The sequence below is a fragment of the Pararge aegeria genome, chromosome 3 (assembly GCF_905163445.1).
Source record: "Pararge aegeria chromosome 3, ilParAegt1.1, whole genome shotgun sequence".
Taxonomy (NCBI): Eukaryota; Metazoa; Arthropoda; class Insecta; order Lepidoptera; family Nymphalidae; genus Pararge; species Pararge aegeria.
The window spans coordinates 6,749,032-6,762,507 of record NC_053182.1 but is presented as its reverse complement, the minus strand read 5'-3'; the positions used below and the strand labels follow the sequence as shown (position 1 = coordinate 6,762,507).

Below are 13,476 nucleotides of genomic sequence, written 5' to 3'. Positions count from 1 at the left end.
CATGTCAATTTCTTATTCTTTATTCAATAAAGAATGAAATCAATGAACCAAATAATTAACAAGTTAAGCTTTATTATCAGATAAAGTAGTTTTTTATTTTAAGTATGTTTGATTCTAGCCGTCCTCGTGCTTAATCTTCCAATCCAAATGTAGTTTCTCGTTCATGCATACTTAAGGTTTAAGTTTAGCCTCCTTCAACTTAACCTTTTTGCCTTCAGCCAGTCAGGTTTATCAGTTTTGCCAGTTATATAAATTATATTTTCAGCACGAGTTACTGGCAATATTAGTGGGATGTGGAAGTAAACAATGGACATTAAGCTCTATTTACTATACCTACTCCGCGAAAAGCTGGAGAATCGGTTCAGTGTATCATGACAATCACTGTAAAGTATTGTCGAATTTATAAACTCCATACCGATTCGCCTGCTTTTCACGAAGTATAGAAATTCAAGCTTAATATTAATTCTATATCATGGAATTTCGCAAAGTAACGCCTGCTTCTATGCAATACAATGTCAACAAAATTATAATGTAGGTATCAAGTGTGTATGTTTGCAGTGTTCATAAATCTCCATAATACAATGACATGATGACAATAATCCACTTGAATAAGAGCGGATATTGTTTCGCATGATAATAATTATTGATGTCGCTTAGACTTTAGTCGCAACAGGATTCTGTTTGAAAACATTAACGAGAGCAGCATTCATAAATAATTGTGAACTATTGAACACGTTTTATTGAGTTATAGGTAGGTACCTAATGTTGTTTAGTAGATGAATAGATAATAAAATTCACATCTGCTTAACTGTGCATATGATTGCAAACAGTAGATAATTAAAATATTAAGTATAGTGTAATGAACCTTCGTTTGCATAAACCGTCATTAAAATTGGTTGTCAAAGCTTTAAAGCGGAAGAAGTATTTTTCATTCCATGAAATAGGTGGGTAGGCGATTCGAACATTTATCGACGAGAATTGAGATTCGAATTTGGAGATTTAAAATTTCGTTAAACGAGTCGAGTTAAAATTTCGTTACTTAAAATAGAGAAAAGAGACGAATACGATTCCTATAGGGAATGAGAGAGAGAGACAGCTATAGAACACATATTATGAAATACAACTGGGCGCATACGCGATTGTCTTGCGCACGTGCGCAACAAGGCACCAAGGCATGGACATAAAGTTTGAAGAGTAACTAAACAGAGATTTCATTAAAAGGTTTTACTTTTCTTACGTGTACGGTGCTGTGCTTCAAGAGTCTGTACCTATATCCTGAAATAACCATTACTAAACCTCCGATATCTGTCTGCCATTTTGCCTGTCTCTCGGCTATATCTCATTAACCGAAATACGAAGAGAGATACATTTTTTACATTATGTGTATTTCTACTGCCGTTTTAACAGTAAATAATGAAAATAATATATAAGGGCCTTGGTGATAAAAAACTCTCCATCTTAGTCGGTCAGAAGCAGTTTGAAATTCCAAACTCCGAACAACCTCGTTCCCCCACTCCCTACATCTAAGTATCAATAGGCCTTCTTTTGCCTCAATAAACCTAAACATGGCATAACATCAGTATAGTTATGCATCGTTTTGTCACATTTCAACTGGCTCCACCACACAAATGTCGGGGTGTGAAAAAACACTGCATACGTATTCCAACGTTATGCCACGGTTATTAATAATGTTCTTAGTAATTCTAGTAACTAAGGGAGAAACAGCTATTCGTATGTATTATTATTTAGACCAAAATTAAAAAAATTCAAAAATTCTCATAAAAAGTATAATAACTATAAATTTGGAAAAAGTCTACTTTGTCATCATTTTCTCATAACCATCTTACCTGTTCACTGTTTTCGAAGAAAATCCGCAGCTATAATGAATTGAGCAGCAATTCAAAATTATGATAGAATACACGATATTTTTGCGACAGCAATCGATAACTTTTCGGAAGCTCGATGCATTGTTGCCAATCCGCTCACCTATAATCTCCTATATCAATTAAATTAAAGGAGTATTTTCTTCTCCCAAGGTACGTGGGACCCAAAGAAAGTGACCGCAGACCAGTTGTTCAAAATGTTCTATTTGATCCACGAGGCAGCCATGTTGGAGCCCGAGTCTCAGGTGCGAGGGACCGTCGTTCTCATGGACTTCCACAATATGGGGTGGAGTCAGGTATGTAGTCTCATTTTTGATTAGTGTAAATTTTAATAATTTGTCAATAATTCTTCCAAGAATAATGGAGGAAGGGAGGTCGTCTACACGTGGCGAGACATTATGTCTCACCACGCATAGACTACCTTCATACCTTCCTAGCGAGTATTGTAGCTGAGCTTGAGCTTCAGTCCCCGGCGAAGCAATTCTGGCCTGGCCTTTGCTAGCTACCACCCTACCGACAAAGAAATGCCGCCAAGCGTAACAGGTTAGCCCGTTACCATCTTAGACTGCATCATCACTTGGCATCATGTAAAACTGCAGTGAAGGGCTCGATTGAGCCGACTAGCGGTATGGGTTTAATATAACTGCCATACCCTTAACAGGTTTGCCCGCTACCATTTTTGAATGCATCACCACTTACCACAGAGCATGCAGTCAAGGGCTAACTTTTAGTGGATTAACAAAAATGTTGCTTGGTGCAAGCTATTTACACCAAGTAACATGTGCATATAGAAGCGAGCTAACCTCTTAGGGTTATGTTAAATTAAGCACATATAGGGATATGGGCTTTTAATATATAGCTTATCGGTAACTACGTCCGGCATCGTCGCGGAATGCTAAATCGCATGGGTCTTTGTCGGTAGAGTTGTATATAGCCACGGCCGAAGTTTCTCACGGGACTAGATCGAAGAAGATTACGTATTCAGATTAATATAATTATCAATTTCATAACTGCCTCTATGGAACCCGGGAAACTCCAACTTATAAACCCACACGTGCTGAATACTGTGCCGGCGAGGTCGACATAGTTCACTGGAAATCACTTGTTTATTTTTTATAGACTTTATTATGGTTAAAATTCACCGTTCATCATTCTAGACGTAGGTATTAAATCTCAGCACTTTCACTGCGCGTGCGCATAACGCAAGCTGATTGCTAAATAGCCGTATGCATAATGTGTCTTTGCAAACTTGCATCAACTTGTGTTCTTTGTTGGTGTCGATTTTATTTAATTAACTAGGCAGATCACCCAGCTTTGCCCTAATACATGTTATGAATGCGAAAGTTACCGCGTGAAAGATAGACAAACGAACAAACTCTCTCATTAATAATATGGCAAGTGTATCGAGTAGTAGTAGTAGTAGTAACAGTCAAAAGTAACTTTTATCATCATCATCATCATCAATATCAATCGGCCTACTACAGAGCACGGGTCTCCTCGAAGGATTCAAGCTGTACTTAGTCCACCACGCTAGCTTTCCAAATGTGGATTGGGTGAAACATGTCTTTAAGATCATAAGAAATAGTTTGCATCCTATAGACGGCCATAGGATACATTTTATCCCGGGAAACATATGTGAGTTTTTCTTGTTGCACGTCAAGTTCGAGATATTAATTTTTGTTTAAATTTTGAAGGATTGAAATTGATACTCCCCAACTTCTTAGTTAAATTGGTTTTGGTTTTCAAAAAACTATATATTTTAGGCGTAAATCACATCAATTTTATCTACCTTTAGTCAGGTCGAAATAAGATTAATAGCTTTATATTTAATTAAAATAATAATTTCTCGGCTTTAGATTCATTTACTCTTACTCTTCCTCAATGAAATAAAAAAAACAACTTAATTCTTAACACCTTAGCTTTTAGAATGTTTATATGTGTGTATATATTACTTAAAGGTATATCTATATGTTTCATATATCCACCTTGATAGAATAATAAAAAAAATAAAAAAAATGAAAGGGATTGAGGGATTTTAAATACCAAACATAGAGGAGGGCGAAGTCGCTGGCCACCGCTAGTTTATTATATTAGTAGAAATAACCTAAAATGAGAATTTAAGTAGGTATCAGCCGTTTTAAATTGGTTAATTATGATATTTTTATACGAAATATTTTTGGCAGAAATTTTACTGCCTTATAGATTGAAACTGTCGAGTATCTGTTACATTGGCAAAAAAACAAAATGAGTGCTATATTAAGTATGTTTTTTCTTCCGTTTAAGGAACTCTTTTGTGGAAATAATCGATGCCCTTTGGTTTGTTATTCGTATGAATCACTAATCCTCAACAAAGTGATAGGTAGGGCCAAAGTACAAAATTACACGTATAAAAGTATGTACCAATATTAGACACTTGTATAAGTACTTACTTCTCGTACTTAAATGTAGATATTTTAAGGACAAAGATAATACAAAGAGCATTGCTCCATTGTCTCTTTATCGTTTTGTTTTGTTAAACTGTTACAAAATACTTGTGCGCTAAAGATTTATTTCCAACGGGGGCACGTAGGTCTTCTTATTCTACTGAAACTTCTTTGTGAGAATAATTAAATATACAAGTTATTGTATGCAATTACTCACCTGAGAGAGAATCTTCGTCTAATCGAGCACAATATTTTTTTTTAACTCTTTAATTAATTTATAAAAGCGATACTTAATAATAATAATAATTCTAACGAAAACAAATTATAGAGTTTAGTTCCTACATACTTTAGTATTAGGACGTCGTGACCTATATCTGTATAGTTTTCTTCTCTTTGTCACGTAATATCCTCCGTATGCAAAAAGTTAGTATCATTAATTAAAAAAAAATCTGAAGTGAGCCCAGTGGATTTTAGTGCGTGGTCCCGGGTTCGATCCCCGACTGGGGAACTTTGGCAATTTTCATTTTATTATTTCAGAATTTTCTCTAGTCTGGTCCGGTGGGAGGTTTCTGCAAAAAGCAGTTGAATCTGTATGGTGTAATTTATAATTTCTTAATATAATAATTTTCATAATATATCATGGATGTCCGCAAAGTAACGCTTGCTTTTATCCAATATTTCAAGAAGTTATTAAGTATTTTAAAATGAAAAAAAAAACTTTTTATTTTTATACGAACTCGTGTAGAAAATAGTTAATTGTTATTAAATGTGCCTCGCCTCTTACTTTTTTTATTATTGCAGGTTACGTTACGTTAGTTAAGGTTAGGTAGGAAGGTAATCGTGAGAAAAAAAAACAGTGGGAACGGTTCGATATTTTCTTCAGCTTTGCTTCAGAAAAACATGCGTTTATTATAACAGAGTTGCAAAAAGTGTAGAGTTTCTCTATTTTTATTGCACATGCCGGTTTTTTCAGCGTCTTTTGGTCGATTTGCGTGTTTTATTTTATATTATATTACTTAAATACCTATTTACTTCTCAAATCAAAAGCCTAAAAGTCCAGGGCCTTATCTTATTTCCATAAACGGTATATTTTGCTGTGTAGTTTTTCAATACTATAAAAGTTTTCATATAACATTTACTGAAATGATTGTGTCACTTGCTGTAAGTCCTGTCTACATAGGTTGCCTGTAAGAGATTGCTTACAGCAATAAGGCTGCCTTTGCAAGTCTACTTTGTGTACTGTATACTTCTTACTGTTTCTTTTCCTGTATGTTATACGTGCAATAAAGTGTTTCTTCTTCTCCTTAAATTGTAGAGGGCGCAATTTAAAATTTTATTTCGCTTTTGCCTGGGGACGTCTTAGCCTTCTGTGTATTTACTCCTTAGGTTATTGCGTAGGAAGTTTTCAAACAGGATCTGATATCGAATAACCTTGACTTATCTAAACTATTCCTGCCGCAATAATGATTAACAAATTATAGATTACACTTATCATTGAACAGTGACGAAATTTTTAATCTCTACTTATGTTAAATGCATATCACGTAAATAGATATCTGTAATAAATTATAAATACAATTCAATTTATACATAAACAAATCTATGCAGAGCAGACTGTATGGTATAGATTAAAGTATATGATAGGTGTATACGAAATGGTGTTTTTTTTTTATTTTATTTATTCCAATGAGTCAAGACTTCGAGATAATATGCTCTACTTAAGATTTCTAAATACAAAAAAATGATCCAGAAAAATGCCAAATAGATTGAAAATGAACAAGAGCTGGTGGAACTTAATAAAAATCAATATTTCATTTTCCGCCACACGATCTTTTGTTCCTCACAAGTATCTGGTGATAATATTTAATATGTGGCTAATGTTTACCATTCAAATAGTAAAATGTGTGAACATGCATTATTAATTGTCGTTGTTAATGATGTTTTGTCATCACTCTATTTGCTTACAGTATTTTAATCTATCGTAATATTTGCATTTATGGAAAGATAATATAGGTGTATACAATATTATATTTCTATTGAATATTTCCCAATTGAACTTTTGGTAATCTGTATGTTGAAAATTAAGAAGGCAGTAATAAAGTTTCTATTTTGGGGCTATTTACGGTTCTCCCTGTAGAAAAGGATAGCCAATCCTTTTGACCTATCTATTTAGTTTCGTTCAGATATTTGTGTACAGCCAGTGGCGTGCATTGGGTTCCTTACCAGGGTATGCATACAGCAGGAAAATTGAATATAACGGCTAAAATTATCCTCCTATACGGGTTATATATCAATTTTAGGGTATGCAGTGCTTTTGTGCATTTATGAAGTGCACGCCACTGTGTACAGCCAATGTTTTATACCCAGGCCATATTCCTAAAATCGTCCACCAATCCGCACTGGGCCAGCGTGGTGGACTACGGCCTTTTAACCCCTTCTCATTGTGGGAGGAGACCCGTGCCCTGAATTGCGCCGGTAATGGGTCGATATAATGACTATCCAATCGATAAGTTACTAACTACTTCTTTTGCTAAAGTCAATGCCCATTTAAGTAGGTAGGTACATTACGGATATATCTTTCTTGATACTCGATAGTGAATACAGTAACTACTTAGCTCTTTAATTCAAAGGTGTTATATACTCTTCAATTGAGGAGCTACTAGCTACGTTTGAAAAGCCTCAGATTAGCCTTCCCGTCGTATTTGCCATGTGGTTTTTTAAAATGAGGATATATGAAGCCCTGAATTAAGGTCACACAAACAAAAACACTTTCCCATTGAGAATATTAAGGTACTTAGTGTAGATAGATAGATGGATAATAAAATTACATGATTGATCGTTGACCATTGTTTAATTTGTGCTCGTTAAAACATTCGCATTACGAACCTAAAATAAGGCCAATTTGTCAACAAGTCACGTACCTAATAGTGCCTACCCCGTCTGTTCTTTGTACACTATAATAACGCTTAAACGTTATCATTAGACAAATATAAATAGGTCCACTTCCTAATGTTTGATGATCTCTTGGTAGAGCTCGGAAAAGGGTATGAGAAATTGTCTGTATATATTTAAGGTATAGAATTCAGAGCGCCCATCTACAGGAAAATGCAAAGCAAGGCTTTGCCTCATGGGCCATCACGTTCGAGGCTATGAAAATAATTGTGTATTCTTAAGATGTGGAGCCATTTACGATTTTATTTATCTCGTGGCCTGGAGCATATTCCATTCTCAAATACTTACTTAATAAAGATGGATCAACTAATTAATTAAAGTTTATTGTTTCATAATATAAGTACCTGCCTAGCTGTGTTACAACATAAATTATTAAGAACAGTGTTTATTTTTTGATTTCAACTAAATATATTTTTAACAACCAAGATATTTTTTTTATGTTTAAAATAATAATAATCTCGGTCTAATTTAGGGTAGGTACTGTTTATCTACCTATCAAACAACTTCCATTCTTTCTTTACTTCTAAGCTTTGAGACGCAATAGGTAATCAGTGTTAATTTTAATGCAACAAAATATTATATGTACTTACTGTGTTTAATAGCGCCACTTTAGCATGCTTTGTGTTTTGTTGCCTTGAAGTTACTTTATGAATTATAATTGTGTGATGGTACGGAACCCTTTGTGAACGATCCCAAATTGCAGTTGTGTTTTTTTTTTTAATTTTAATATAGTAGATAGTTACTACAAACTATTATTAACTCTAAGGTCCCTAATTGTTGGCTAAGGCCTAAAACATGTGGTATATACCTACCGACTAACGTTAGTCAACACGAATATTTTACGTCTTATATCCATTGGGATTGTCGATCTAGGATGACCTTAATTAAGTATGTAGATATAAAGGTTTCGATGTACATTCAAACCACAGCTCTGTATGTTGCGGTTAAATATCTACATGATTATTTATAGTAGTAAATTTAAATGTACCAAAATACAGTGAAATAATGACCTCTAGCACAAAATATATAAGTCTACTTAGTCCTTAGTGGTGCCATTACTGTTATATCGTGTATAAAAGAATTGGCATCAGCTCTAGATGAAACAAAATTGACATGTCTTAAGTGTTATAGGTACTTTTCAGTTGTTCTTTGTTGAGAATATAGAAAATACATATTATATATTAATTAATTAGAGCTCTTTGTGTCTCGTAAACGTGATTGGATAGCTGAAACAAGGGTAGACAGAGGTAATGTAATGTTTATATTTATAACGGTACCTACTTATCTACCTTGTGTCGCAAGCATTTGTAGAAATTGGAACGTGGTTTGTAGACGCTTACCTAAGTAATTATAGTTTATTTTAGTTGACCAAAAAGTGTAGGCAAATATTATATACAAACTTCCTTTCATTATCCACCAGCTAGGGCTAAGAAGGAAATGGGATTTCCTTTTGCGATGCAAGGACACATTGACAAAGCACACTACGCAATACAAGTCGAAAATATTTGGCTAACTTAAGATAATAATAAACTTATGTACCTACCTACTTATTCAGACATAACACTATATATATATATCTACTCACCTTAAATTTTAAGTAAATACCTTCGTGAAATCTTAAAATTTTAAAAAAGGTTTTTTTTAAGATGGTATTCTGGTTTAACTATGCACAAGAACAAAGAATTAAGATCATTCAGAAGTTAGTATTGAACATCAACAAGATTAATATTGAAGCATCAAAAAACAGTACACTTTAGTAGTGTTTCTCGAAAAGGTGGTTAGTTACTTCACTCCATTTAGCAGTTGACAGTAATTATTTTACCTCTAATGTTCTAACGTTTACCATGAAATGTTAAAATAGTTAAAGATTTTAAACTAAGATTTTCGTGGTTAATCAACATTTATAAAATATAGTTCAACGGGTACATACCACGATAATATTTTTGGATTTGTCGATGCCGATTTCGACCCAGTTGCATGGATCATGGTCACGACGCGACGGGAATCACAAACCAAAAATACTATCGTGGTATGTACCCGTTGAACTATATTTAAGAAATGTAAACATAGTTAGTTGCTACTGCCGGATTTCGAACCCGAGAGGTCTTTGGTTAGACCTGTGGCAGGGGCAATTACACAATTTATCTTTACTGAATTTTTGTACTGGCTTGTAAGCCTACATCAAAGACATGCCACCAACTGATTTTGCTTTTGAAATTAGGGGTATAACTGCTATACCCCTTATAGCTTAACCCTCTACCATACAATACTGCATCATCACTAATCAGGTTTGATTGCAGTGAAGGCTAACTTAGTACTTGTACATAACAAGAAAACAAAATAATCCGTTTAACTAACGTATAGTATAATATACAGGATTGTTGACTGATTAAACGTCTACGTATTTGGAGTTCTGTATTTGCAAAAATACAATTTATCGGTCGTTGTGAGTAGCGACGGTATCTTTATATAATGATAAATTCACTTCAATCATGAACGTCATTAACATACCTGTCTGATATCGAGAGATGTGATTTGTTTTAATATTATATTTTTGCGATAATATAGCTCAACATTTATTTTTTGCTGTTTTTAGGATTTCTTACAGCATAATGGAACAATTAAAAACCAATAGTAACTGTATTTACCTTGGAAAAAGATGGAAACATTAATCAGCTTGCGGATTGGTATACGATAGGTACAATTAGCACTCATCTTCATCATCATCGTTCCAAATACCACGCCCTTGTGCCTCTTGGGTAATTTTTCCACCTCGTGGGGGTCTACCAACGCTACGTTTACCGCTGCGAGTTCGTTATTCCAAAACCTTGGGACCCAACGTCCATCGGTTCTCCTAGCTTTGTGGGCCACCCACAGCCACTCTAGCTTCTTCAAGCTACGTCGGTAACTTAAAGATTCTTTTACGGAACTTCTCATTCCTGATTTGATCACGGGCCGAGATACTCTCAGCATAGCTATCTCCATCGCCCGCTGGCTGATCCTGAGCCTTCTTATGTGACCTATAGTAAGCAACCATGTTGCAGAACCATAAGTCATCACTCACGAATAAACGTACTTACAAATAATTATTGATATCATACGTATACCCGTATCATACGTAATATGGGATATTGGCTGAATTTAATCGGAAAGGTAACGATAATTTCGCCAACAAAAACATTTCCCGTGAGGTTTGACTTCTCACAGCGGGTCTGTACAAAAAAATATCAACTCCCTAACAACAAGTCAGCAAGCTAGGAAAGACATCTGCCAACCCCTCATAACGTCGAATAAGAGCAGTAAGAAGATATTATATTATAATTCAATCAATTAAATAACATCAGTAAAGTATCCCCTAGTCATAATACACATAATTAGCCGGCCAAGTGCCAGTCAGACTTATCATATTCATTAAATATTCACGAGGTAAGAACTACCCAGGGATCTGTAGCGCGATTGTGTAAGCTTGTTCATGGATCATTAATAAACACAATCGGTCGGAGATCGTTATAGACAAATTCGTATTGTATACCTACAGGGACTGTCCATTTAAAAACTAACATCAACAAAATAAATGCAACATGGAGCTAGCTTTATTATTGCACCATTAAAAGTACTTTCATCATTAAAAACGTTGAATTTTAACGATTTCTCTATTCAACGACTTCGGCTGATACAAATATGTCTACTTTGACTTTTAACTTTTAATGTGCAAAGCCAAGAGAACGATTTTTACAGATCATATATCATTAAGAAACGATCTAAATCGTAAAACATCTAAAAATTATAGGATCCCCAAAACTGAACTCTTGAGTGTACCTACATTATTTTTTTCTTATCAAAATACTTCAAATGTAACTTCTTAAATATAACTTAAACTTAAACACGTAACTTTTTACATCAATAAACATAGTGCAATAGACGTACGTATTAAGTTAACTTGTATGTGTCCAACAAATTTGTATGAAATTAGACACAGATGATTTAAACAAAAGAACTGTTGTTAATAACGTACAGATTTATTTATTAGGGATTTACGTGTATTTCTATTAATAACGAGCGGTTCTCCACGTTTTCACCCGCATTAACATAGTGCATAGTATAATTATACCAACCTACCAAGCGCTGGTAGTCTGTACCTCACTCGTAGACGTAAACTTCCCTTCCGCACCTACAAAATCTTCGGTGACGACTACTGCATAGGGAGCCTGCGTTTACGTTATATATACTAATACTTAAATAGATATTAAACACGATAAATAATTATTAAATACCTATTTAAAACGTATTAAAATTTTTGAATATCCACTAAACGGTTCATCCAAGTAACATGCTTGGAGGGCAAGGTCATTCTAGGATTTATATTATATGCCTATTAATGAAGATTGAAAGTTACGTTTTAGTTGTTAAATTATCTACTTATTCTTCTTTCCGATTTGCATTTAAAATACTATTATTACATGCTGAAATCTAAATATTACTACAAAAATATAGCCTATGTTACTGCTGGATAAATTGCTTTCTACTTGAAGGATTATGAACCCTTCAAGTCGATACAAATTATTCGGCGAAATATTAAAATAAATAAATAATATATTAACAACAATAAAATATAGTTTCCTAAGTGCGTCTGTGCGAATTATATTACAATTTCTTTCTAAATATATAAAAAATAGGTACTCTTAATGTTTTTGGTATTTTTTGTGATTCCATGTTAATAAAGTCTTTAAATTGTGTTTTCAGACTATGGGCCTTACACCGGCGTTTTCAAAGCGTCTGCTGACGTTTATACAAGATGCTTTGCCTCTTCGATTGAAAGAGGTGCACTTTGTTAAGGAGCCCATGATCTTCAACGTAGTATGGAAAATGTTCAAGCCATTGATTAGAGAGAAGCTAAAAACCAGAGTGAGTATCAGGTTTTTTTACATCGGTGTATAATAAGTAATACACGTCTCTCGTTATATTATTTGCATTTCATATTTGTCTTTCCATGGGTGTCGTTCGAGGCGATAAAGGGAATTTAGAGATCGGGCAGCAGCGTTCTATGTGCTATTACTACCATGTACCTGTCTGTCAACCTATTTAATTATGGATAAACTCCCTCTTGTTACGAGAGGCCTTTAGTCCAGCAGTGGACTATCCTAGACCATAGATTGTAGCTTTAATTAAATATTAGACCAGGGAAACAGGTAAACAGGGCGGGCAACTCTTGCGATATAAGGTGTGCTAAAGCGGCACATGAAGAGATGTGATATGGACCCATCACTGTGGGAATTTGAAGCAGAAGATCGGCCGCGATGGAGACACTCCGTAAATAAAAAAGTATCGGAGTTTGAAGTTAAAAGGCCCGCAGAGCAAGATGCTAGGCGTAATGAGATAAATGCCAGACCATCGCCGGCCATATATTACAATATAATTGGTGGAGTACTGACGTGCTGTCAATGTGATCGCACATTTAAAACAAAGAGTGGTTATGCCAGTCACTTGAGAGCAAATCAGGTACGCTCATAATAGCTAGAAGGAGTCGCTGTGGTCGGATACGGCCGGGAGAATATACATTTTAGACTCACTAAACCGCATTGGTTCAGTTCTTAAGCCCTATACTCCGACGACCTCGGTCCCATGAGAGAAGAGGCTTGTGCCGATCAGTGGTACGCATGATGAGGATGACGACAAAGCTTAACATTTCGTATTTTTGAAGTGAAACTTCTTTTGAATCGTTGTGATTTCAAACTCGATGATACAAAAGAATAAGTCCATAGAGACAAAAACACATTAATACATAGGATTCAGCCGGCGAGAGAATGAGATAGAACTAAGAACACATTAAACGTTCTCGGACTCCATGTGTTTAATGTGTATTAGAAAGTTTTAGAATAAGTGTGTTGATTGTTGATCAATTTTTTATTTCTGTCAATATTCATCTCCTTGATAAATTAATTTTAAGATTATGCCAAAGACTGAAGTTGAAAAAAATCATGAATAAAAATTAAATAAAAACTAAAAAAACCGCAAATAGTTTTACGGAACGTGTCCGAGAATTTCGTGCACGTTAAAAAAAGATATTTTATGTACTTATAAATATACAGTTCGCATGAAGCGACTGTTTTTTTTAGTTTCAAACTTATTAGTTTGATTTAGCTGACGAATTCGAAATTTTGGTAGTAGGGATTCAAAATATCTCAAACCAGAAGCTTTGAAAGTAAGACTAGGTAGCA

The 13,476-nt window shown here is 34.6% G+C and overlaps 1 protein-coding gene across 2 annotated transcripts in view; it reads left to right on the top strand.

The window, feature by feature from the left end:
- Positions 1-13,476, top strand: part of LOC120636170 (clavesin-1) — a 32,768-nt gene that overhangs the window by 16,569 nt on the left and 2,723 nt on the right. For both annotated transcript variants that reach the window (XM_039907514.1, XM_039907522.1), the window contains exons 4-5: positions 2,037-2,179; positions 12,002-12,163. In XM_039907514.1, coding sequence (XP_039763448.1) covers positions 2,037-2,179; positions 12,002-12,163 — 305 coding nt within the window. The remainder of the gene's footprint in view (positions 1-2,036; positions 2,180-12,001; positions 12,164-13,476) is intronic.